This window comes from Zonotrichia leucophrys, chromosome 1 (assembly GCF_028769735.1).
Source record: "Zonotrichia leucophrys gambelii isolate GWCS_2022_RI chromosome 1, RI_Zleu_2.0, whole genome shotgun sequence".
Taxonomy (NCBI): Eukaryota; Metazoa; Chordata; class Aves; order Passeriformes; family Passerellidae; genus Zonotrichia; species Zonotrichia leucophrys.
In genome coordinates, this window is record NC_088169.1 from 115,532,982 (window position 1) to 115,559,693 (window position 26,712).

The 26,712-nt window shown below is 47.6% G+C and overlaps 1 protein-coding gene across 6 annotated transcripts in view; it reads right to left on the reverse strand.

Moving 5' to 3' along the window:
- RAB6A (RAB6A, member RAS oncogene family) overlaps positions 1 to 26,712 on the reverse strand; it is a 40,388-nt gene continuing 13,676 nt past the window's right edge. For 3 of the 6 annotated variants that reach the window (XM_064728761.1, XM_064728786.1, XM_064728777.1), the window contains exons 2-8: positions 13,894 to 13,952; positions 11,686 to 11,739; positions 10,063 to 10,168; positions 8,181 to 8,292; positions 7,403 to 7,496; positions 2,321 to 2,387; positions 1 to 378 (exon numbers count right to left, since the gene is read on the reverse strand). In XM_064728761.1, the coding sequence (XP_064584831.1) occupies positions 314 to 378; positions 2,321 to 2,387; positions 7,403 to 7,496; positions 8,181 to 8,292; positions 10,063 to 10,168; positions 11,686 to 11,739; positions 13,894 to 13,952 (557 nt within the window). In that variant the 3' untranslated portion in view covers positions 1 to 313. Of the gene's footprint in view, positions 379 to 2,320; positions 2,388 to 7,402; positions 7,497 to 8,180; positions 8,293 to 10,062; positions 10,169 to 10,234; positions 10,341 to 11,685; positions 11,740 to 13,893; positions 13,953 to 26,712 lie in introns of all 6 variants that reach the window. The other 3 variants (XM_064728769.1, XM_064728805.1, XM_064728795.1) reach the window with 1 other exon arrangement.

The window sequence follows — 26,712 nt, forward strand, 5'->3', positions numbered from 1 at the left end:
TTTTCTTCTTCTTGTGTTTTTTTTTTTTGCTTTTGTTTTTTTTTAAAGTTATACCTAGAATACGGTGGAATATTTTGGCTTTTTTTTTTTTCTTTTCTTATAAATAATGAAGACACTGACATTTTGTTGGTGTGTGTGTGTGGGGTGTGCTTGTGAAGCTAAAGATCATCTCCACGAGACAGCCAGCGATGATGAACTGCGATACGTTATTACAGAAAGGGGAAGGTTCAAGCCAATATTCACACTGCAGTCAATGAAGAGGACAGGGAAGGAAAGCAGTGATGTTCTGGAGAAAGGTGGAAGCCACATGGTATTAGCAGGAACAGCCTCCTTCACTGACAGGCTGCTCTTGAGGCTTTTCCAGTTTTATGTCAATCACTGGAAGGAGGAAGTTAAGGCAAACAGATCTCCAACTCCGTTTCCCTACCAGGAGTGGGATTGGGAATGGAATTCTCAGTGCTTCCTGCTGAAATACTGGCAAAGACCAGCTCCAAAGCAAAGCTTTCTCACCTGCCCCTCCTGCCCTGGCACTGGCACATGAAACTTGCAGCAGAAACAATGTCAGACCCCAGTGTTTGTGTATAACCAGTCTGCTCTCCTGCTGTGGGAATTCGAGATGCATGGATCCACTGAAAGGTCCAATCACCGCTTCTGCAGAAGCACAGAAGGATTCAGGCTGGAAGAACCCTCTGAGATCTCCAAGTCCACCTGCTCCCCCAGCACTGCCAAGGCCACCAGCACCTCACATCCCCCAGTGCCACATCCACAGGGCTTTACATCCCTCTGGGAACGGGGCTCCATGACTCCCTGGGCACCACTGCACACCGTGCCACCCCAGCAGGCAGCACAGCCCTGCACCAGCCTGCACTGTCCCACAAGGTCACTGCAGAGCTGGCTGCTCACAGCCTGCCTGTGACAGCGACTCCCTCTCAGCAGCACTCAATTCCCAGCGGATCCCTCCAGCTACAGCCTCCCAGAGCCCTTCCCAGGAGGAGCTTGGAATGCTAATCCCCAGCTCAGAGCTGTTCACCACCAGTCTCCAGCCTTCCCCTTATCACAGAACACAGAGGCACAGAGATCACACAGCTGCTGCTTCCAACTGATTTCTTCAGGGGGTTGAAGCTGCTTTTTAAAGAGGTTTGGAGAAAATAAACATGGAAATGGGAACAGAAGACAGGCAATTCATCTCCTGTGTTTGGTCCACTTGGCTGATTTAAAGCTTAAAGTGTGTTTAAGTTAGAGATCTTGACATGAGCCTTGCCAGCTTCATCTGAGAGCACGAATGGGTCAAGATCCTTGAACCCCCCATGTTTTGCAGAAGTGCCCCCTTTAATCCTAATGCAGCAGCCTGGGAGAGAGGATCCCATCCATCCCTGCTATCTGCAGGCTGCAGGAAGCCCAATTCCCAGAGCCCTAAATGCACTCCCATTAGGGACTGCTGATCAAACTGCCTGCCTGTGCACTCTACCCTCCCTCATTAATAAAGATGGTTGCTCATTAACCTTTTGGGGACCTGCATAACAAAATATTTCTGATCACTCAAGTGCCTACCACACAAAGCTTGGCAGCTGCAACCCCCAGCTTCCCAAACCTTTTCCCCATGAATCAGATGCTCAGGTGGAATTTCAATGCTAGGTCCCACAGTTCCCGAGACCTCCTTCATCCAAGGCACAATTTCTTCTCTATTTACCAGCTCCATGATCCCTGCTGCAAATAAAACCAGCAATCCTGGTAAAGCTGCTATTCCAAGCACACCCACCTGGCCAGGTCAGTGATCTCGGTGTAGCCATACTGCTTTTCAAGCCTTTTCCACCCCTGCTTTCCCTTGGCTGAGACAGACCCCATCAGTTGAGTCTGAGATGCTGCCTGGGCTCCCAGGCTGCCCTGGGAGGTTATGGGATCCCCATCCTTGGAGATTTCCCAAGTTTCCCTGCATGTGACCGGGAGAAACTGGCTCAGTTTGGGAGTCAGCCTTGCTGTGAGCAGGAGGATCAGAGAAGGGGCCTTCAGAGGTCCCTTCCAGGACAGCTTGGTTTGGATTCTGTCAGTCAGGTCTGCAAGAACCACAGGGGTTTTTGTTCAGACCCCTTTGCAGCTGTTTCCTCCCACCTCTCACACACTCAAATACCAAGCAAAGAATCCTTCTGGATCTCCATTCCTCCCCTTGCTTGCCTCTCCACCCTCAGCCTTCCAACCCAGCAATCCTCCTTGCTCAGCTCGCAGGTTACTTGCCCCTGTTCCCCCTCTCTCTGGGATGTCCAGGGCTGCAGAGGATTTTCCTGGTGCAGGGTAATGCCTGGCACAGGCACAGAAAGGATACTGTCTTCTCTACTTTTGTCTTGTGTGCTTTCCATCCCGGGCAAGGCAGCTGCCACGCGTCGGAAAAGCTGCAAAGAACCACAGAGGGAACAGATGAAAACAACGGCTCCTCCCGGCTGAGGCGGCTCAAACAATGATCCAACACATCCCCAGCACTATTTACACTGCTCAGCCCCAAAATCCTGACACCAAATATCACCCTTCTTCCCAGAAAAGGGCAGAGCACAGCTCTTGTTAGTGGAGATCAGGGAGCTGTGTGCAGCAAACCTCCTGCACCTTCCCTGCAAACAGGATGGGTGGGATCCAGCATTTCACCCCACACCTGCCATGCACGTCCACAGAGCCAACAGCCTCCCCAGGGCAGGTGGGAATTACATTTTCACACCTCCCCAGACGATTTCAGAGGAGCATGGACAAGCTGATGAAGACAAACACACATCCAGGAGCCTGTCACTACATCAGCCCAGCTGACACACGTGGCAGAGTGTCTAAAATGGGATGGATGGAAAGGATTTCTCCCAAGCTCACCTACACGTGGCTCAGGTTCCTATGGAACAGACAAAGGAACACAGCCAAACCTAATCCTCATCATTTGGTGCCCACTCCATGGATTTCCTATGCCCATATTCAGGGCAAAAAGCACAGAACAAAGGCATCCAAAGCCTCTCACTTGAACACCACCTCCAGCTCCCAGCAAGGTCTGACCTCCCAACTCCCCTCACAGTTTTATTCCATTTAAAGGAGGTGAGATGGAACAGGACCGATTCCCTCTCCTGCACTTCCTACCTCTGCCCCAAGGTTCAGGCTGGTCATTCCCCCCACACAGCTTCTCCTGGGCCCTCTGGGTGAGGACCCTGTGGACAATGCAGGAGAAGTGCCCTGGGTGCAGCTGCCTGTCCCCCTGCCCAGGATGCTGTCCCTCCACCTCGTGTTCCCTGTGCATCCCTGGATCCTGCGGCTCTGACGTCAGGCCTGGCGTGTTCCTCTGCTGCACTGCCTCTCCTCAAATGACACAAAGCTAAACCACTTATTCCCAGTGACCCACTTTGCACAGGAAACCCAGCCAAGGCACTGCCAGCCTGTTTACATCAGGGCTGTGGGTACCCAGCAGCCCTGGGGATCCCTGCCCAAGGCTTTCCCCATCTGGGCTCTCCCAGTGATGCTCCCACCTTCCTAAAGTCACTTGGTTGGCTTTACAGCCCCTTCCAAGCTCACCATGAATAAGCCCCCAGGTGTGTATGGGATCTTTCTTGGCAGGAATCTGGCACACAGTGCAATCTGAGCCAAGGATGGGTCTGAGAAGTCGGGACTCGATGGAACTCCCTCATTTCAGCCAACAGTTCCCAAGTCAAAAAGCTCAGTACTCCTCCCTCTGTATTTCTGGGGACCTCTGCCATTAACCTGGACCTTCCAGCCTCCCTGGAAACCTCAGGGAAATCCTCACAGGCCAGCCAGGAAGCAACAAAACTCCAGATGTTAAACTCTACCTAAACCAACAGCAGGAATGCCCACACAGAGGAGGATTGTTTAAAAAAATCCTCAGCTGATGGAACCGACTGGAATTCCTGCATTTAAACCACACTGCTGACAGAAAGGCTATTTAAAATACAGTAATCCTTTCTTTACATTAAGACCAGGAATAAAATGATGCTTTTAGCAGTATTTCTCCCCTAAATTATCAGACTAAAAATAGGAATTTGGCAACTAAGAAAAATCAACTTTATTTCTTATTAACCTTCTGCTTATCAGCCCCAGCATATGTGAACAAATCCAATTAGGGAAACTTCCTGATGGTTGGAAAGCAGCCTTCCCACAGGGCCCTCTGAGCTTCCTGGTGCTGTCAGCCCCGAGCCAGTGTGTGTCTGTACACACATGTACATGTTTCAATGTTTGTGTGGGTATAAAAACACAAGTGTTGATGAGCATCCAGGACTTTTTTTCCAAGGCAGGAGTTAAATGCAGCAGCTGAAAGACTAAAAGCCACGCAAACTCTCTTTCAGCGCTCAACTCTGCAATCTGCTTGCTGATAGAAACTCTGGAAAGAAGCCTCATCCCTCACCATCAGTTTCAAGTCATTTGCCAAACTGTGCCTTGCCTGCTACTCCAGCCAATAAATCCCAACAGATCAGGGTCACAAAGGACTGCAGGCACAAACCAGTTTTCAGCAATATGGAAAGGATGGGAGGATCACTGTCCAGATGGAGAAGCCAGGCAAGAACCCTGCTCCCCAATGCAAGGCAAACAAAAATCTCTCCCTAATTCTCATTCTCTGCAGCTCTGAGGGTAATTCCTGCCCATCAGATGGGTAAGAATCAGAAGACAGGAGAAAGAGGCCAGCTCTGTGGGAACAGGGTCACAGAGGGGCTGTGCTCAGAGAGCTGCTGCCGTGAGAAAGTTCTTCTGCCAAGGCCCACATTCAGCCCTGGCTCTTGCAGGGCCAGCGTGCAGCGTGCCAGGTACTGCTGGAGGCAGCACTTCCAGGGCCCTCCCTCCCCTCTCCTTCTACAAGACAGCAAAATGAACCCTGACATATTCTGGGCATGAAATCCAGGGACTAACAATAAGATTCCCTGAACTACAGAGCGCCGAGACAGAGCAGGAACGGCAAAGTCTTTTAAAGCTCACTCAGGGCTGACAGAATGAATCACAGACTACAGCTCTCTGCATTAAAAGGAGCAACTTATCTACTTCTCTTCCCAGCTTAAGGCTCCCCTGGCAATCAGGCTTTGCAGGATCCCAAAGTCAGTCTTTTCCCCTCTGCTGCACTGGTTTAACCCTACAACAACACCACCAATGCTTTTATTCCCTAATATCCACTCATTTTTCCCTCAACGCTCCCTGCCCAAAGCCAGAGGAGGAACAGCAAGTGTGAAGGACCTTGGGGACTGCAAACAGCTCTGCGGTCACAGGTCCAACAGCAGCCAGCAGCGAGGTGCCATCCCCAGAGCACTCCCCTTTGCTGCCTCAGGGAAGGGCAGGAAAAGCCTGGCAGCAGCACCATCCCCTCTGCCTCTCTGCTGGTACAAGATCCTGCACTGGAACAGCTGCAGAAAACCCTGGCACTGGAATAGCTGCTGCTGGATGTACAGAGCATCTCACCTGCTGGGGTCCAGCACAAAGGCAGGCCCTCTGCATGTGCAGCACAGCTGCAGGGAGCTGCAGGCAGTGCCCTTCCCTCTTATCTCTTCCAGTAGAAAAGCCTGAACCAGAAGCTAAAAGCAGCACCAAAGGACAAAAGGCCCCTGGATTCCTGCTGAGGAGTCACAGCCATTCCCTCCCCGAGCAGGACAAGAAATTCAGCTGTTTCTGGATGAAAATTCTGTGTGAAGATGAACTGAGACAGTGATTGTTCTGCAGGATCAGAATATATGGTGGAGAGGAGTTATCAGTTGTGGGAAGGTCAAATTTGCATTCAGCTTATTAAGGATTTCACACAGGTTATGGGAAGGGGACCCATTCTGCAGTTGTACTTTCCCATTTCACTGGGAGAGAATTTATTGCTAAGTTCTAAAATAAATTCACATCCTTTAGCAGAGAAGCTGCAAGGAAACAGGGAGCTGTCTAAGTGGTGGTATTAAAGGTCTTATCCTTTGATAACTGCTTAAACAACTGCTTATTAAACTAATAAAAAATGAGTTACAAATACTCTAGAATACAGAGCAGCTTTGAAATCCTTGAGAATCCCAGTCCACACCTGCAACACACAGATCAACACTCGTAAGAAAAATCCATTTTTAATTCTTTTTGAATATCTATTCATGACTGTGCACACCATCACATGCTCAGGGTTCCAGCTGGCCCTGAAAGCCACAACTCCCTCCCAGGCTTGGCTACAGAACCTCTGGAAATGTGGCAGGGCACAGAAACTCCCTGAAGGAAAGAGGGAGGGTAGAGCTCCTTCATCATCATCATCACTCCTCTCAGTGAGGCAACTGCTCTCAGTGCACACCCCCAGGTCTAAGCACTCATTAAGGATTGCAGCACAGAAGCCAAACCCTAATTATCTGTTGTGGCAGGATAATTGGGGGACCCTGGAAGCCAACACATCCATGGTGGGTGATGCAGTGAAACAGCTCTGAGTTAACACTGCTATAATTATCCCATTACATAGGGAATCATTTTGCTACTTAGAGGCAAAGTCAAGGGACATTTTAATAACAGACTCTTTAGTCCTGTCTAGAACATGAAGCAGTTTATAATCCTATTTTATTACTCCTGGTACCCTTCTGCACAGAACCCATTTGTGTAACTACATATATAAGATATTTGTGGAATGTCACCCATACACACAGAATCCCTGATGGTTTGGGTGGCAAGGGACCTAAAGATCACCCAGTGCCACCCCTGCCATGGCAGGGACACCTCCCACTGTCCCAGCTGCTCCAAGCCCTGTCCAGCCTGGCCTTGGGCACTGCCAGGGATCCAGGGCAGCCACAGCTGTGCCAGGGCCTGCCCACCCTCACAGGGAGGAATTCCTTTCCAATACCAAATCTACTCTGTCAATTGGAAATAAACATAAACCCTCGTTTTTCTGCACTCCCATCAGTTCAAAAGACCTTTCACTGCTTTCCCCAATTCAAAAGCAACTCATCATCTTCTAGAAATAAATAGCTCTGGCTGTCCAGAAACATTTGCTGGCACTTGCAGTGCCTTCCAGCAGAGTGGGAACAGCAGTTGCTCTGTCTCCCTGAGCACTGGGAGCATTTTAAGCCATCAGGCTCCTCCTTCCCTGGTTTATTTCATTCACTGAAACAGAACACAAACAGAACTCAGACCTGTGCTTCCCCAGCTTTGTGTCTCACTCTCAGTCCAAACAGCAAATCTGGATTATCAAAAGCCCAGGAAGGTGTGATTCTGTACTCACAAAGCTTCTTCCACAACTCCCCTGTTATTTAAGGAAAGGAAGTCCCAAATCATGTGAAGCAAGGCCAGAGATCCTGCAGAAGCTCAGCCAACAATTCAGCTCTGAGGTGCTGCTTGCTGTGTGTGGACTGCAATTCCCACTGCCCCCTGTGCCAAGGCTCCCCAAGATCCAGGGAAGTGCTGCTCCCACAAGGAGGGTGTGTTACCTGCAGCCACTCACCTGTTTTACATTGTATCCTGCTTTTGCACTAGTTTCAATGAACATTACATTCAACTCTTTGGCTTTCCTTTCTCCTTCCTCAATGGACACTTGTCTGGGGAAGAAAACACAGAGTTAGGGGAAAAAAACCTCCTAAAACCCAAACCTGGACAAATACCTCAATAATTAAGATGTATTACACTTTAAATAAAACCTTTAAGTGCTTCATCTGAAAGCACCTAAAGGGTTTTTTTCCCTGCATGGAATCTACAGGTGCTGACAGTATCACCACTTCACTTCCATGGCACACCCAAGCAGAACTCAGCATTCCAGCAGAAAAGCCAAGAGTTCACCCACAAATCCCTGCCCAGGAAGCTGTGCTTTTATGTCTGAACAATTAGCAATCACAGTCCCAAAATAATCATCAAAACCAAACTATTTCCACAAAAGTCCAAGTGTAACCACCTCATTTGGGAGGGATTTTTCCCTGGATATGTGTTCCACCCATTAAGCAGAACATTGTTAAGAACAAATATTTGTAACCAGTTTATTCATTCACTGGTGTGGGCTCTAGTTAACAATCCCTTCTCCCCTGACATCTGTACAAGCTGGTGATGGTTTTTCAGCCCTGTGATGGAAATTTGGCTTAGCCAAAACAAAGAGGATTTAAAATTGAGATTTCTCTAGTCACAGCCATCTCCAGAAAAAACAAATACCTTACAATATATTCCTTAAAATAGGAGCAAAGAGCAGCAGAGTAAGAAAATGAGGATTTGAAAGCTGGGTGATTGGCCCATACCTCTTATCTGCTAGATCTGTTTTATTCCCCACCAGCATGATGATGACATCGCTGCCCCGTTCCGTTCTGACGTCGTCGATCCACTTTGTGGTTTGCTGGAAGGAGTTTACATCTATCAGAGAACAGTGGAGAGGGTTAGCACTGCAGCTGTCCCTCACAGCTCACCAGGACACACATCTGCACTTGGAAAGAAAAGCTGCAATTTCTGTGCAGCCACGGAGGAGGGTGATGGAGAATCAGCGAGTGGAACCCTGAGTCTCCCCCACTAAGGGACACGGAGCTCTGGCATTGGTTTCAGGTGGAAAAGTGCCTCTTTACAGGTGGGCTCAAAGCCCCAGAGGGAGCTGAGTCCAGCTACAATTTGGTTTTGACAGCACCTAAAATGAAAAGTCTTAGCACTGTGTTTCAGTTCATTTTTACATGAAGTATTTTCTGTCGGGAGCGGGGATTAGTTTTTGCACTCTGCTACTCATGGCTGGTGCACCTACAGAGGTTCCTACAGTTCCCCTGCTTCCCAAAAATCCTCAATCCCAGCCTTGCATTTTTGACACTTGAATCAATTTTTATTTTTCTTAGGGAATCCCAGGGTTATACAACACAGCAGCAACTCCCGTGGCACTGAACGCTTGCCTTCAAAACAAAAACTCCTAAATCTTTGCATAAAATCAAAACCAGACATTTACCCTCTTCACAGGCACTTCATGTACACCCTTAAAGCTGCAAGGTAAGAATTCCAGACTCTATGGTGCTTGAATGGTTGCATCCCACAGGGAAAAAGGAGTTGGAGGGAAGCTGCCACAGAGCTCAGCATTTGCCAGTTAGTGACACAAAGAGCATGTGAGCAGCCAAAGTAGTTTCAGTACTTAGGAAAGGGGGGGGCCTCTGCAGCAGTTCTTGAAAAGTATTGATTTTTTTTTAATGGCTTCTACTGCAAAGTAATACATTGCATGCTAGACAGCCAAGACTTGATCACTTGCCAGTGTCTTAATTCCCTTTACTGCTTGGCAATATTGAATTTGCTGGGTCAGGAAAAAATTCAGAGTTCACAGCTAACCTGTAATTTTAGCTCAAAGGAAAGTGCCATTTTTAACAATTAGACCTTTTCTAGGTAAAGCCCCTATTCCTGGCTGTAATCTTCTAGTATTTATAAATCAAAGGACAAGAACTTATGCATTTGTGCAGAATTAGGCCATTGCTCTCAGTCAATTCTGGTTTAAAACTGATACTGTCTGAAGGTTAACTCCCCTAAAACAGAATTTCTGCTCTTTGTCAGTGAGGAACTGGTAAGTTAAGGGGTGTCTGGACTGAGGGGAGGGACAGAAGGAGCAGGGCTGAAGAAGCACTAATATTTTAGTTGACAAAAATGTACATACCTTAGTAAGGAATGAAAGAGCAATTGTTAAAGGGTAAGAGCTTAGTAGTAAGTTTGGCATCTCGCAGCGTGTGAGAGTGGCTGATTCCAAGGAAAAGGTGATGTTAATGCCTTCTCCCCGCCAGCCCGTGCCCAGAGTTCATTGGAGGGGGAGGGGGAATGAGGTGGAGCAAGCTACACAAGTCTCCAGTTTGAGAATTCAGATCCCCATGGACACGAAGACCAAAAGGCACAGGTGATGTTATGACCAAAGGCAGATGGAGGAGGGCAACGAGAGCAGGCAGGACTGGGGGACTGAAGAAAATGGGGTGGGGAAGGGTTCAAATGGCCTCTGTGAGACACTTGATACATTGCAACAGCAGCAACCACGGGGCTTGTGTGAAACAAGCAGAGAAACCACGTTTGTCATGCCAGCACGGAGCCCAAGCAGATGATGTGAGAGGACATGCAAAGCTAAGCTAGAGGATGAAAAGGGCAGAGTATTAGAAATGCAGAATTCCCCCCACTCACTTGTGATATCATAAACAACAACTGCAACAGTGGAGTCACGAATGTAGCTAGGAATCAAGCTCCTGAACCGCTCTTGACCTGCTGTGTCCCATAATTGCAACCGTACCTAACAAAATCAGTCAAACAAGCAAGAGAAATGAGACAAAAGGTCAAAGGCAGTGCAGATACCTACTTGTGATATCGTACACTACTACAGCAGCAGCAGAGTCACGGATGTAACTGGGAATGAGGCTACGGAAACGTTCCTGACCCGCAGTATCCCACAGCTGCAACCTGATCTGTGGGCGGGAGAAAATTAAAAAAGCCAAACTGCCACTAAAAATAAAAGAGTCAAGAAATGTTTCACTTTTTTTTTTTTCCTTCCAAAAAATAGCTAAATAAAAAGGAGAAACTCATGCAGGAGGTGCCTGGGGACTGGCAGCAGCAGGACACTGTCTCCCTACAGCAATCTCTCCCAAGGGGTAAGAGCAGCCAAACTGGGGGGGTGCAGCTTCCCAAAAAATGCTTCCCTTGCAAAATGGGGGAGTGGAATGGCTCAGCTTCCAAACTGAGAGCACCAACAAGAAAGCTACAGCTGAAGTGGTGGAATCACCATCCCTGGAAGTGCTCAGAAGGGTGTGGATGTGGCACTTGGGGACGTGGGTTAGTGGTGGCCTTGGAAGCGCTGGGGATGCCTGGACTTGATCTTGGAGGGCTTTTCCAGCCTCAGTGGTTCTGTGAAATGTTCACCTGCACTTCTCCCTACAGGAGAAATTCATGCTCTGCTCTCCTTCCTCAGGGCTCACACAGGAGCATGAAGGACGGTTGCTGGTGGAAAAGCTCCTCATGTCTGGCTTTTGAGGATAAAATGCTTGTTGTAACTCTAAACTGCAAAATAACACTCACAGACAGGCTCAATGGCTCTTACCAGCAAGGCTCTGGAAGAAAAGGCAAGGCACACTAAAAGCAAGGTGTGTGGCAAGGTGTGCAAGAGCCAGCTGGGCCATGGAAAGCACATCTCATCCCTCAAGCCCTCTCCATGCAATCCCATTTACTGGGGGCTTATCCAATCCCATTTATTGAGTGTTCATCACAAGCTTCTGCAGCACTGCAGTTTTGTTTCTGCAAATAGCTCAACTGAGGCTGAATTTCTTAATTAAGAATCTGAGCTCATTTTAAACCACAGCTTTGCTTGCACAGAGGAGTGATTTCACTTGATGAGCTAAAACTGCACCAAGCAAGGAAATAAGTCTCATTTGTGCACTCATCAGAAGCCACCTTCTTTTTAAACAAGAGTATTAAGAAAGTGGAACCATCTATTAACTGGCCACATTTGACAATCTGCATTTCACCTTTCTGTCTTGTGGCATCAAAAGCTGAAGGGGTTAAGCATCCTAAGGGTTCCCCCTTCTCCAGACCCCCACCATCATTCACCCCTCAGATTCTCTCTTTCTTCACAGGGGATGACACCACATTTCCCATCCCCACTGCTGTGTCTCCACAGCACTTGTCAGCCTGGGAGCAGCTGGGAGCTGAAGGCTCAGCCTGTGCTTCCCAGTGATCTCACAAGTGTGGGCTGCACAAAACCAGATGCTGGTCCTCATTCCTACTGTTCACAGAGAAAAGCAACAAAACCTTACTCACTGTTCGATCCTCCAAGTACATGGTTTTCGATAAGAAGTCAATGCCAATTGTTGCCTGGAAAGAGATGAGAAAACCAAGAGCTCTTAAAAAAAAAAAAATGCCAGAACACCTGCAATGATTTTCAGGGGAGCAGCAGAAGCTGCAAGAAAAAACGGGTTTGGTTTCTTGTTTTTAAGATATAGCTTGCTTCAATGAGCAATTTGTTTAATATATCCAGGACCAGAACAATTCCTTAAAGCACAAAAGGTTTTAAGCTTGACTTGGGGCATATTAATTTGGGTAGCAGCAGGGATTTTTATGCATGTGACAAACTGGTGTCCCCCAGCTCAACCAGGATATGGTGGGCACACTGCCTTCTACCCAAGTGCCAAATATTTCCACGGATCTTCACTCTTCCAAGCAGATCAAGGCAGACACCTCCATGATCCCTAACTAAAGCTTGGTTCATCGTAAAGCAGCAAAGCTGCACCCAAACTTCCCAACACCAGTGGAGAACATCTTCATGGCAGTGGGAGCCATTCCCTGTGTCCTGTCTCTCCATCCCTTGGCTCCAGCTCTTCTACAGCCCCTTTAGGCCCTGAGCTCTCCCTGGAGCCTTCTCCTCTCCCAGCTGGTCCTACCACAACAGGCAAGCAGCATTATCAAGGAGCTGATCCCAGCATGCCCAACACACCAGACTTTTAGTAAACCAGATGTGGGGCCACAGCACAAAGGAAACCATTCCCAGCACATCCATGGAGGAGGGGAATGGCTCCTGGTAAAATAAACCCCTCCAATCCCATGGTTTTATTCCAGGTGTCTGGGTTTCTGCCACAGCACAGCAAGTTCTTACTGACAAGACAGAGGGACACAGCTGAATTGCTCTCATCCAGCAGCGAGCAGAAGGAATCCAATGCACAGCACGGATTTTTCTAAATGGCAGCTTGCTATTTTTAACAGCTGAACATAAAGAGCCCATGTTCAAATGATAGGTTTCAGAAAAACAGGCATTCAAAATGAGCCAGAAACGTCCAGAACAAGCAGATCATCCCTGAACTCACCTCCTGCTCCAGCTACCCATGATCAGGTGCATTAATACTGAGGTCTCAGGGTCTCTAGTCAATCCTGGGCATCCAAAAATGTCTGGTTGGGGTTGACACCAACAGGCAGTGTGATTTTGGCCAAATCCCTGGAGCTTTTGTGACTGATTCCCTCTTCCAGCCACAGCCCCACCTCAGGCACAGCTCCAGGAAAGCCAAGGGGTTTGGATGAATGGCCCTGACACAAGTCCATAACACCCACACTGGGCAGGCAGCACTGATGCCTAAACCCAAGCTGTCTTGGAAGCCCTCAGGATTTCTCATTGTTGAAATGCCACTCACTGATTTTGCAATCATGTCATGTATTACATCAGACCACCTTTCCATGGTGACACCCTAAAGCACACAGGGTGAAACCTCCTCAAGAACTGGGACACAAACTCAGCAAGGAAAAGGAGCTCTCCTAAAAGAAAAATACTGGGGAAGGGATGAAATCCCAGCTTACATAAAAGAACTGCCTTCCATGTCCATGGAATTACAGTGGGAGGAAGCAGTGATGTGTGCTCCAGCCCTCCCACTCTATGGAAACGTGGCTCTTCCCACAGCTCAGGGACAACTCCCCATCCCATTTTTCCTAGCAGCAGCAAGGAGGAATTACTGAAGGAGGCAGGAGGGGAATCTCTCAGTTCAATGACATCCTTGGCTAGACACTGAGGAACAGGAGAATCACGTTTTCCTTTTTTTTTTCCTGTTACCTCCTCCTCCCAACCCCCTAAAAAACCTTCCCAGGCACCAGGGAACAGATTTTTCTCAGTTTCGTGTATCCAGAACATCACCAACTGTAACCAAGTCATGAAACATGTTCTGCTTGGAGGAGACACACTTCAGGAAACTGAAATACTTTTGTATCTCACCACATTTTGAGCTCAGGCTAAATTCTGGGAGTGGGCAACACTGACTGTTCTCCTGGGCTGCACTGTGCTCATCTGTAAACTTTGTTTTCTAAGCATCTTAATTTTTTAAAAAATATATTTTGTATTATTTTCCAGCTTGTATCAACTTGTTTAAAAGAGCTGGGTACCTGTTATGTTTTCCACATATAGGGATTAGATTCTGGAATGATTTTCCTGCAATGGAAGACACAGCAGCAGAGGAGTCTTACACAAGACAAAAATATGGATTCACTTACCTGGTAGGTGTTGTCAAAGCTGTCATACATGAACCTGGTGATCAAGGAAGTCTTCCCCACTACAAGAAGAGAAAAAAAAATGGATTCAAGGACCAATTTCAGAGCAAGTTTTAAACAAGTGATTTAAAAATGGTTTACTGTGTCCAACAGATCCATTGTGTGCACTTAAACTTCCTGCAAGGACAAGAGCAGTTATTGACTTTGCAACTGTAAAGTCACTTTTCTTTCCCCCTGTATCATTCCCAACCATCAGATTTGCTCTTAAATATTTGTGATTTGAGATGGAAATTAGTTTCAGTGTTCTGTGTAATTTTGGTTGCACTGAATGACCTTAACAGCCCCCATAACAAATTATGAGCAACAGAAAGCTCTTCTCACTCATAAAAGATGGGATTTATTCATTTTCAGACCCCATCATCCTCACAACACTTATTTTCTACTCCTCTAAGACAAACACCACAGCCTAACTCATACTTTAAAGGCTTTTTCCTTCTCCTGCATCTTCACCTGGAGGGATCAGCAAGATCCACAGGAACATCTCCAGCTGCCTCATTATAATGTGCAGAAATCCTCTTAATTGTAGGCCAGTTATTTAGGAAGCAACTCAGGGGTGCATCCCAGAGTTTTTTCCACCCTCCCTGCAGCTGGAATTTGCCATCTCCCAGAGGCAGAGGAGAGGAGCTGTGTGACTTGAGTTGGACACAAACACTGCATGTGCAAATAAAAGATAAAAAGGAGTGCTCAAGGCAGAGCTTGTGCTCTCCAAGCAATATTCCAAGGATTTCAGTTCTTTGCCAGGGTGGACATCCAGTGAACACAGGGATTTAAGGCAAGATTAAGGTCCCTTCCAACCCAAACCATTCTGTGATTTCTGGGTGAGTTTTGGGGGATTCTGTTTGTTTTAGATATTACCCTAAGTGTGTCACCAAAATCTCCAGTATGCCAATTAAGCAGCATTTTCTCTTCAGTTAACTCTGAAAAAGGGCTGAACAAACAGGAACCCAGCAGACAGCCTCAGAGAGATGAGATTTCCCAAGCCAAAACCTGAATTCCCATGTGAATGTCTAACATATTCTGCTCTGGAGGCAGAATCCTGTTCCCAGCCAGTTAAAAAGCTCCTTCACAAAGGCAGAGCAAATACTCCCTGCACTGAGTAGGTTTTCAGCAGCAGCACGTCCCAGATGGGAATGATTCCTGAACCCCTCACTCAGAATTGTCCATGGATGTGCTGTGAGGGAGGAGGGATTCATTCCAGGCCTCAGGAGACACAGACAAGCAAAGCCAATCCCCTCCTGCTGCAGCCCAGGCTGAATCCCAGGAATTGATCTGCAGCATCACAAACAAGCTGCTGCTTTTCCTCACGTGGCCACTGATGCAAAGAGCCACATTTAACCCTCACAGGCCCAGTCTCAGCCAGGAAATTTGCTTTGCTAACTCACAACCCCTAAGGACAATCAAGTGTTCCAGAAAATTCTTCCCTTCTGAGTGACATGTCTTGGAGGGGATCTGTCCACAAATCATGAAATATAAAAATATTCTGTTTATTCCTGGAGCCTCCCTACACTATCTTCACTCATTTCACAAAAAGAGGGGAGAAATAAGGTACTGCTTGGCTTGTTTATATTTAAATATCTGCTTCAACCAACATTTGGAGAGAGCATCCTAATGGACTGAGTTCCAAGACATCCCTTCTCTGAACAGACCCAGGTTTATGTTGACAGGCAGCAGATCAAGATGGCATTAACACCAACTGCTCACAGTTTTAATTCCATGAACACTGAGGCATTGCCATTCCTCCTTTCAAAAAACCCAGAGTGACTCCTTTCAGAAATGCTGGCAGGAATGAAAGCCCACAGCTCCCACTGTATCTCTAATTTCTGCTCTGCCTTGCTGGCTGTATGCTCCTCCAATTCCCAGAAGGCAACAATTTGGGAGTGACTGCAAGCAAGGGAGGGGACAGATTCACAACTCAAATTCATCTTGGAAAATGCCAAAATGACCTCAGGAGGCCAATGAAGCCCAGCAGGGAGAAGCAGAACAAGGTAATACACAGACAAGAACAAGCAGCTGCTTAAAATCCAGATGGGAAACAACTGGATAAGTAATCCAGGGGTCACAGCCCAAGGAACAGATCAGACACTCAAGACTTCAGCTTTGTTTCATTAAGATGTTGGTTTGGGGTTGTTTTTAATCTAGGGAGTTAATTTAATCTCTTGGAAAAATTTCCACACACAAGCACGTCCAGGGCAGCATTAGTCAGCAATGCAATAAATATCCTGTAGGGCAAAATATTCCTGGTATGCTGCTGGAACAAACCCAAGGAAAAGGTCAGTGTCACATCCTTGCAGGGACAGAGGTGGGGAGGAAATGCTGGGAATGGGAACTGCTTTGACTGGACACGCTGACAGCTACAGGAAGCGAGGGGAAATCTCCAACAATTCAGGAGCTGAGAAGGAGCTTGGTGGCCCAAACCCAGGCAGCCTGCAGAGCTCACAGCAAGCAGCTGAGAGGGCAGGGGCAGCAGTGGCCCCTGCTCAGGGAAAGCTGTCTGCAGCCACTTTGCCCTCTGTAGATTCAGCTCCAACAGCCAAAGGCTGAGGCCAGCCACAACCCAAGCAGGAAGGGCACAGAACTGGGAAATTGAGGCAACTGAACTTCAAAATCACTTACTCAGCTGGGCAGGGGATTCTCCTCCCTCCCCTGGCATGCAGAGTTGCCAATGTCATTCCACTCTAGGAATTTACATCCATAAGTGATTAACCAAAGAAACCACTTGGTTCGACACCAAGCCTGACATTCTGGACATTTTTCTGTCATTAAGAGGCTGAACAATGCCTTCACCAGATGAGTTCTTGACTCCTTTCAGCTTTCCATCCAACAAAATCCACATCAAACAGCTCCTAATCACACAGCTGTGCCTCACACACCATTGCTTGAGTGACTGCTGTGATTCTAAGTTCCCAGACAGTTTTGGGTTGGAAGAGACCTTGAACACCAGCACATCCCAACTCCTTGTCCCCAACAGGGACACCTTCCACTGTCCCAGGGTGCTCCAAGCTCCATCCATGTTGGCTTTGGACATTTCCAGGGATCCAGGGGCAGCCACAGCTGCCTGTGCCTCAGCACTCTGCCAGGGAACAATTCCTAATTCCCAACATCCCATCCAGCCCTGCCCTCTGGCAGTGGGAGCCATTCCCTGTGTCCTGTCCCTCCATCCCTTGTCCCAAGAGTGTCTCCAACTCTTCTGGAGCCCCTTAGGGAGCTTTGAGCTCTCCCTGGAGCCTTCCCCAAGTGAACAACCAGCTCTCCCATCCTGGCTCCAGCCCCCAGAGCACCTATCATCTATCAGTGGTCACTTCTGAGGGATCCAGCTCCAGCAGGAAGTTTCATGCTCAGATGGTTTTCTTCAGCTGGATCAGCTCTGGAGCAATCTGGACCTGGTGGCTCCCATCATGAACTGGCTGCTCACCCATCCCCACGAATTCTGCAAGGCTGCAGTGTTCCCATGTGTTCTGGGACCAGAAGAAGCTGGCTGTTCTGATACATAAAATGAGGAAACACTTAAAAGGAAAGGTTTGATCACTGGTTCAGCACAGAACCCAGCAGATGCCCCAACACTAAACCGTGGCAGCAAAGAGCCAAGTGCCCAAAGATGACTGAGGGGAAGTTGTGACGATCCCATCAGTGCGACTGCCATGAAGCAGGAGGGGCTGAATTGCAAGGCTCCAGCTCCTGGAGCGGCCCTGATCGATGCTCTCTGTCTGGGAGCCTGCAGGCCCTGCCTGGCAGGGATTTACAGAGAACTCAGCTGCAGGATGGAATCAATACGCTGATCTCGTGCTCCCAGCCCCTCTGATCCCACAGCAGCCCTGGAGACACTCCAAGGTCACTGCATCTGATTCTTGCAGGCTGCCTTTGTCCTGCTCCTGGGGACAGCTGTGTGCCCAGCAGCAGCCCCAGAGAGCCATGGTGGCAATGGGGAGGAGGGCCCAGAGCCCTGAGGTAACACAAATCACCTCCCTGCCAGCACCAGCACGGGATTACAAAGTCCTTTGATGCCAGAGTCTGCAAAGGGCTCAGGCACCAGCCAGGAGTGACCTGCAAGGAAAAGGAATTGGGACTGTGCCACTTGGACCGTGTGATGCACACTGACACGCCCCTCTCATCTCAGGCACATCATACTCACAACCTCGCAAGGATTCTTCTGGAGAAGCCACACTTAAATCACTGACTTCATCCTAGTGCTTGTTTAGAACTTGCAAAGCATCAGCAATCAGGAAAAAAACCCCAAGAATTATCTCGAAAGCAAAATAACCTTCAAAGTGATCAGCACATCCAGACTGTTCAAGTGGAAAGCTGCCCTTGGAGTCTCCCAGCTCTCAGCAGCAGCCTTGGCCAAGAGATCCAACCTGCTGAAAGCCAGAGCTAAAGGGAGGAGGATGAGGAAAACCCTCCCCTCACTGTGTAATCCCAAAATTTCACTTGCCCTTTGCATGGCTCCTTTCAGAGCTGATTGAAGGATAAACCCCAGTGACACTACAACTTGCATACCTAAGCTCACCTCAAAATCTTCACTGGAATTATTTTGCTGTGGAAAAAAAAAACACCCAAGGCACCAAAAGGAAAAGCATTGCTAAAAACAATATACTGAATTATGAATGCCTCAAAACCATTTTTAGATGTGTGTTTAAAAAGAAGCCCCAAAAGGAAGATGCACAGAGTTGACTTTTACTGATCTGTGTGAGCCAGTAAAAATATTTTTAGGTACGTCATTCCCAGCACTGCAAACAGAAATGCTGTATTAAAGGGATTAAAGCAGCTTCTTCAAAAAAATATAAAAACACCCCCCATCCTCCCCTGCTGTTTGCTGTCAAACCATGGAAATTTCACCTGGTTCCCTCAAAGCAAGGAACCAAACTCATTCATTTGGCAAAGGCACAGCAGGCTGCATTCACCCAAGGGATTCTCAGGCAGGTGAGATTTGTCTCAGTCACATGAGGAACCTGGAGGATGGAATCCAGCTAATCCAGCTTGTCCCAGGGAGCAGAGGCAACAGCCACAGGTGAGGGGGTCTCATCTCCTCACTCTAATAAAAGGATTTTTTACCCCGATTTTTTCCCTATTGATTCAAACCTATTTTATTCTGCCATTTCTTTCTTGGTGGGAGATGAGATCAGACCAAAGGACCACCTGAGACAATTCCTTACAGATTTAAGTCCTCAATGTTTTTTTGAAAGATCAAGAAAAACTAAAATTAGCAGAAAGCCTGCAAAATACAAACCTTCTTGAAATCCATGCATGGACCCCTCTAAGTAGTATAAACAAAATGGTTCAAACAGTTCCTTTTAAGATAATTCATTCCCAGCCTAGAAAAGATCTAGGTTATAAATTATACTGTGGAGATGTGCTTCATTATTTAAGATTCTGTTTAGGAAATTAATGGAGAATATTCAGAGTTACAGGGAAACGAGACCCAGAAAAACAGGAACAATTTAGGTTTGCTGTATATTGCTTTTTGAATTCGAGAGATGCTCCATCATTTCCTACCTTAAAAACATTTCATTTCATTGCTCCCAGAGAACAACTCACCTTGATTCTGGCTGATTCTGGGTTTGATACTCACTGCAAGAGGAACAAACAATGGCCTGGAGCTGGTGGCAGAGATCACAGAGGGAGATGAGGAAGGGAAATGAAAGCAGGGATGGGGAATGTGCCGGCTCTGAGGGCACAGCGAGCACCCCTGAGCACAAAGCCCCTCCAATTCCAGCAGCTCCAGCCCCTCCCTTTCATTAACAGCAAATTTCATTGTGTGCCAAAGGACATTTGCAGCACAGAGCCAGTGAGGAGCCTTGCACACAACGTGCTGGTGCCAAATATTGCTGTTTAGGTGTTTCTTTGGCAGCTCAGGACATGTTTTGTAGTATCCACAAGGACACTCCTAAAGTGCAAGGAAATAAATCACAGAACCATTTTGGTTGGGAAAGCCCTCCAGGATGATGGAGTCCAACCATTCCTCCAGCACTGCCAAGACCATCACCAACCCATGGCCCCAAGTGCTGCATCCCCAGGGCTTTAATCCCCCCAGCAGTGGGGATCCAGCAGCTCTCACAGGGCTACAAACAACACCCACATGGCAAAGCTCAGCCCCAAAATAAGCCAGAGCCCTCCAAGAACCCACACAGGCTGCAGAACCTGCTCTGAGCTCCTGCAATGCCAAACAGCCCCAAGGATGCTGCTGGCAGCAGCTTGTGCATGGCTGCAGGGGACAGGAGGACAGGCAGCAGCAGAGCAGCCACCTCCAAAGGGGTTTTGGCACTTGATTTCTGGAGGTTTTATGGCACCCTACCTCGGAAAGGAACTCTAGAAAGGCAGACACAATCAATAACAATGTCAAACAACTGCAGCTGGCCTTTTTAGACCAATGAACCCCTGCCAATCCTTCATCTCTTTTCAGGTCACCGCCACAACAAAGCCTTTATTTTGCCTTTTAATTAAAAGCACTATTGAAAACTGTTTGATACAGTCCTGGATCAATTACTTTGGCTTCAGGCATTGCTGGCAGCCTGGAGCTCTCCATTTGAGACTGGCTGGCCTGTACCCACAGAGCAGAGGAGAAAACACACAGAAACACAGGGACTGGCAGTGGAGCACTCCCATACCCAATTCCATTCCCAGAGCAGCCTGCTCAGCCTTGCTGAGCTCCAGGCAAAGCTGCACTTGGCCTTGCCCTGTTTTCCATTTCCATCCCTTAGCCAGCAGGTGACAGAGCCATAATAAGTTACTCCTCTCAGCCATCCCCACAGTTATTCCAAGAGTTAGAAATAAAAGTTATTTGTAGAAGAAGCAATCACAATTAAAAGCTCTACAGAAACCAAGCAGAGAACAAGGGAGACTTCTGGAAGCTCCAGGTAATCCTGAAGCATTTGGATGCCCTGCAAGTGTCCAAGGCCAGGCTGGACAGGGCTTGGAGCAACCTGGGATACTGCAAGGTGTCCCTGACATGGCACTGGATCATCTTTAAGGTCTCTACCAACCCAAACCATTCCAGGATTCTGTGATTCATGGGACAGTGCTGAGCCTCTTAAAATGAAACTATTTTTTAAAAACCTAGATTTTAACCCCTTTCCAGATGATCACTAATAGCCCTGTCCCAGTGCTCCACACAAAATGGGGATGGATTTAACGAGATCCAACATGTGCTCAATGGAATAACCAAACTGGCCTCTTTCCTCTGCCCTCTGCACATAGCCCTGAGTATTTTAAAGTATTGAGAGATCCTGAACAAAAAGTTGATTATTTGCTCACTGTGAATTCAATTCCCCCAGTTCTTACAAAGATTCTATCTGGACTGGACTTTTCAAGGCAAGATGAGACAGCTTTATGAGAGCTGAAGGTGGAGAGATGAGTTTTACTCATTTAATGAAGTACAAAAAAACCACCACAGCCAGAATTTTGCTGCTGCTGAGGAAATTTCCATTTTCCTTTCACCCTGTGACAATCAGGTGCCTTGAACTTCAGTCTGCTCTTTGTGATGGGAGAATTTCTGAGCAAAACCTTTTACAGCCTCAACATGCCAGCAAGTTGCTAAAGGAGGAAGTGTGACATCAGCCTTCAGCTCCCCAGCACGGGTAAAAAAAGCTGCACTTAGCAAACTGGAGCAGACCCTAAGCCAGGGAGAGGAGCCTAAATGGATGGTGGGAAGTGCTGATGAATATTTATGAGTGTCTGGTGCAGAGCAGCAGGAAGGGAAGCATGGAGTGGAGTGAACTGGCTTGATGTAACAGGGAATAACAAGGAATGACACTTACCCAGCAGAGGAACACACAGAAAGCTGCTCTGGGAATGCTTTTGCTGGGATCATCTGCAGCTCGATCCCACGGGCTGCAGGAACGGGATACAAAGGAAGGAGCCAGGCCCTTTGCACAGCAGCACCATTTTCAACTCTGGCCATGTGAAAAAGCTGCCTCATGGTGCATTTCTCTTCTTTTTCATACCCAGACAGAGGGTATAACTCAGGTTTGGTGTAACTCTTAGCAAAATCATCTGCTGTATTCATTACAGCCCCAGGACAACAGGGAAGTGCAGCTCCTCAGGGCTCAGGGCAATGTCCTCAAACAGCAGCAGAGCTGTTTGTCACCCATGAGAGGGACACTGAGACTGAGGAGAGTGACACTGGGACTGAGGAGAGTGACACTGGGACTCAGCCCCGTTTGTCACCCGGGACAGGGACACACAGACACTCAGCCCCGTTTGTCACCCGGGACAGGGACACACAGACACTCAGCCCTGTTTGTCACCCAGGACAGGGACACACAGACTCAGCCCTGTTTGTCACCCGGGACAGGGACACTCAGACTCAGCCCTGTTTGTCACCCAGGACAGGGACACTGAGACTCAGCCCTGTCTGTCACCCAGGACAGGGACACAGACTCAGCCCTGTTTGTCACCCGGGACAGGGACACACAGACTCAGCCCTGTCTGTCACCCGGGACAGGGACACACAGACACTCAGCCCTGTTTGTCACCCGGGACAGGGACACACAGCCCTGTCTGTCACCCGGGACAGGGACACTCAGCCCTGTTTGTCACCCAGGACAGGGACACACAGACACTCAGCCCTGTCTGTCATCCGGGACAGTGACACTGGGACTCAGCCCTGTCTGTCACCCGGGACAGGGACACTGAGACTCAGCCCTGCTTGTCACCCGGGACAGGGACACTCAGCCCTGTTTGTCACCCGGGACAGGGACACTGAGACTCAGCCCTGTTTGTCACCCGGGACAGGGACACACAGACTCAGCCCTGTTTGTCACCCGGGACAGGGACACACAGACTCAGCCCTGTTTGTCACCCAGGACAGGGACACACAGACTCAGCCCTGTTTGTCACCCAGGACAGGGACACACAGACTCAGCCCTGTTTGTCACCCGGGACAGGGACACACAGACACAGCCCTGTTTGTCACCCGGGACAGGGACACACAGACACAGCCCTGTTTGTCACCCGGGACAGGGACACACAGACACTCAGCCCTGTTTGTCACCCGGGACAGGGACACACAGACACTCAGCCCTGTTTGTCACCCGGGACAGGGACACACAGACACTCAGCCCTGTTTGTCACCCGGGACAGGGACACTGGGACTCAGCCCTGTTTGTCACCCGGGACAGGGACACCCAGCCCTGTTTGTCACCCAGGACAGGGACACACACACACTCAGCCCTGTTTGTCACCCAGGACAGGGACACTCAGCCCTGTTTGTCACCCAGGACAGGGACACTCAGCCCTGTTTGTCACCCAGGACAGGGACACAGACTCAGCCCCTCTCCCTGGCCACCACCAAAGGCTCATTTGCAACGGCCTCTACAAGAAATTCACAATACTCATTTGAAGCCATGCCAAAAATGAAGTTTCACACACATTTGGGATCGTGTTTAAAGACCTGCCCTTGCTGCTGAGAAGCAAATATGACACAGAATTTTGTTGCCACCCAGTTGTCATCAGAGCAAAGGGGTTTTAGTTCCAGTCAATCTCTCTGGGCAATAATCCATGGAAACAAGAGTTCTCATGCCTGCCCCTTCCTGTCAGGCATTTCCATCATGTACAAAAAGGGACCAATTACTCCCTTATCTACAACAACCAGTAATCAAATGATTAACACTTCAGTAACTGCCTGATAAAAAAGATGCCTATGAAAATATGTGTTAGCCTGAAAAGCTCATTAATTCTCATTCATTCTTCTCTTTGGGCACCTCCGAGCACATTCACAGGCTTGTTTTCCACAATAATTCATCACAGACAGAAGGAAATGGAGGCTGATGCACTTTTCTGACCTAGAAATTGGTTTTTTCCCAGGGTGTTGCTGACAGCAGGGCCTGTAACTCCACCCCCCAACTTCTCAGTCAAATTCAATCCAATGCAGAAATCAAGGATTTATGTTCTTTCTTCCCAAGATATGCTTTTCAAAATCCACCAGTTCAAGGCTGGTTGATGCCTTAAATTTGAAGCTCTCAGCCTTGTTTTAGATTAGACATACATCTGGATAGAGACAAACACTTGGGATTAAATCTAGCTGAACATCTCTCTGCCACTAGGAATGCAGAGCTAGTTAAAGTCATTAAAAACCTGCTCTCTTTTCCTTTAAATGAGAACATTTTCATTTTATTCCTAATCCTGCAGCACACATGTATAATTCCTGCTGTACCCTGCTGCAGTTTGCTTCAAGGATTTGGCAAAAGAGCTCTCACAGAACAGGATGGGTTGGAAAGGACCTTTCAAGATGATCCTGTCCAAGCTCCCTGTTGGGATCTTCATTCCCAACAGCTCAGGTGGAACTTCCCTTCCTCAGGGGAGCCCCAAGAGCATTTCTGCCACTGCAAAAGATGTGAGCAGGATCCTTCCTTTCACACAGCCATTCCCAGGCATTCCCACCATGTAAAAACCCAGCAGGGTTTCACAGCTGGCAGCTCCCCATGGAAGGACAAGCAGAAAAAAGCCTGCCCTGCCACTGATCCAAGCATTCAGTGCCATATGGATGCATTTTATGCAGTCTCCAGGCATTTTAAAACCAGCCAGAGAGGCAAAGAATTGTCACTTGTGTTTAAAGCTCAGCAGTAGCTAAAGGGGAAAGGAAGAGGCAGAACAGAGTATTTTGTATTATCCATCTTGTTCTGAGGCAACACCAGCCTGTTAGCTGTGTACAGGCAATTTAGAATCCTATTTTATTTAGCACTACACTTTTTCCTCGAGGGAGATGCCAGTGAGTTTTAGCTGCTATCTGTATTTCTCAGAAATAAACTGAGGCACAAGTTAAAACTGATCATCACTGGCCCCAAAGCAGAAGGCACAGCCTGGACACAAAGCTGGAAAAGGTTCCTCTTGGCATTTTGGGATGTGAAAGGATCACACAGATCAATAAAAATGTGTGAAGACTCATTACAAGTTTAATGACAAACTGAGAACTCCTTCCCACTAAGCAAATCCTAATCAGCACTGGCAGAGTTGATAAAAGTAGAACAATATCCCTGATTATTAATGCACAGGCAAGATTTCCTTCGGGATCTGCACCAAGCCTTGTGACAGGGACAAAAATACCCAGTGATAAATAGCTTCATTAATTCTTGTGGGTTTTGTCAGTAATTAGCTTGACTCTTCCTCCCAAAATGGGAAATAAATGAAAGAGCACAATGCAAACAAATCTTGTTCTGTTTGCTCAGTCACAGCCACAAAGAAATGAAACAGTAAAAAGGGGTCAGCCTCTGCTTCTGACTCAAAATCACACCTTGGAGTTCTTTTAAACAATGAAAAGTTTTCAGATAAAAACCAGGGTGTTTTTTACCATCCCATTGTAGAAAAGGATAAACAAGAGTCAACCCTGAACAGGGTTGGAGCAGATCTATTAAATATAACAATTCAATTACTCTGTCAGTATAGTAAAATAAAACATGGAAATGCTACCTCCTAAGCACAGCTACAAAAATGCATTTTAAAACCTGCACCTTATGTTGTAGAGATGAAACCTCTTGTTTGCTTTGCTGCAGAGGAACTCCAAGCCCAGCCTGCAACACAACCAGTGCTATTTTCACAGTCTGAAAGGTTTCTGAAAGCAACAGAGCCCAAAGGAGTGGCACAAGTGGAAGAGCTCCAGGCAATCCCAGCTCTCCTCCCCCAGGAAAAGTGACACAATGCCACGGGAGGAGCCAGACTCCCAGTGCTCTGCTGCAGGAACAGCTGCCATCTCTCATGTGCTGAGTGCTGAGCCTCCCATCATTTTGTACAGAAGGGGCAAATATTCTGATTAAATACGGCTGAAGGAAAGTCCTGCCCATTTCTGAAATGCTTGGTGAATTTTTTAATTTCATTTAGGTTAAACTGATGTGGAAATCTCAAACTGGTTTCAACTTGCAATGGCCAAGCAAATGAAGAGTTTTGGCTTGGAGGAGGAGCCTTGGAATCCTGGGAAGAGCTGAAACCCAAATGCTGCCATGGGGTAAATGAAACACGAACACCTGGAACCACAGGGAACAGCAGGAAGGGAATCTCACACAATCTCACATGCCAATTGCTGCACTGTGTGGTAAACGTGGCTTCATTCAAATCAGGGAGAACAACCCAAGATAAGGCAACCAGAAGATCAAGATTTGGAGGAGCTGATAAGGAAAACAAAAGAACAGGGAGACACAAGAATTTTGCCCAAGCTGTAAGGGATGAGACAAAGCACCTAAAGGGAAGGTCCCAACAATTCTGGCTCCTAGGGGGTGCAGGACAAGTGTGACAAAAGCATGGAAAAGGCAAAAGACAGCTCCAGCTGTGTCCCACGCTATGTCACAGCATCAGGGCACAAATCTTGGCCCCTTGGAGTGGATAGCTAAGATTTACACTCCAGTGGCTGGGAGGGAAATCCACATTTGGATGCCTCTCACTTCCATGGGGATGAGTTTGACACCAACCAAAGAACAGGAATTGTGGGGGATACACTCATGGTTTCATGGATATCACTTGGCTCATTAACTAAAGGGTACTCACAGGCCACCTTTACATTTCAAAGACTTCTCTGCAGTCTCTCATTATTTGCCAAGAATGCAAAAAAAATTCAAAATTTACAGACTCACGAGGATTTTTTTTTTTCACCACAGCCTGAGGATTTGGCTTTCCTTCTTATCTTACATACTTAAGGCTTTTAAAATAGCTTCCAATGAGGCTTCAAATATTCTCCAAAGGATTTTATCTTGACTGCTCACAAAACGCCTCAGGACCCTCAGCCTGGTAACACAAGGCAGCACTTGGAAATACTGTAAAGCACATGCCAGGGATCTTCTG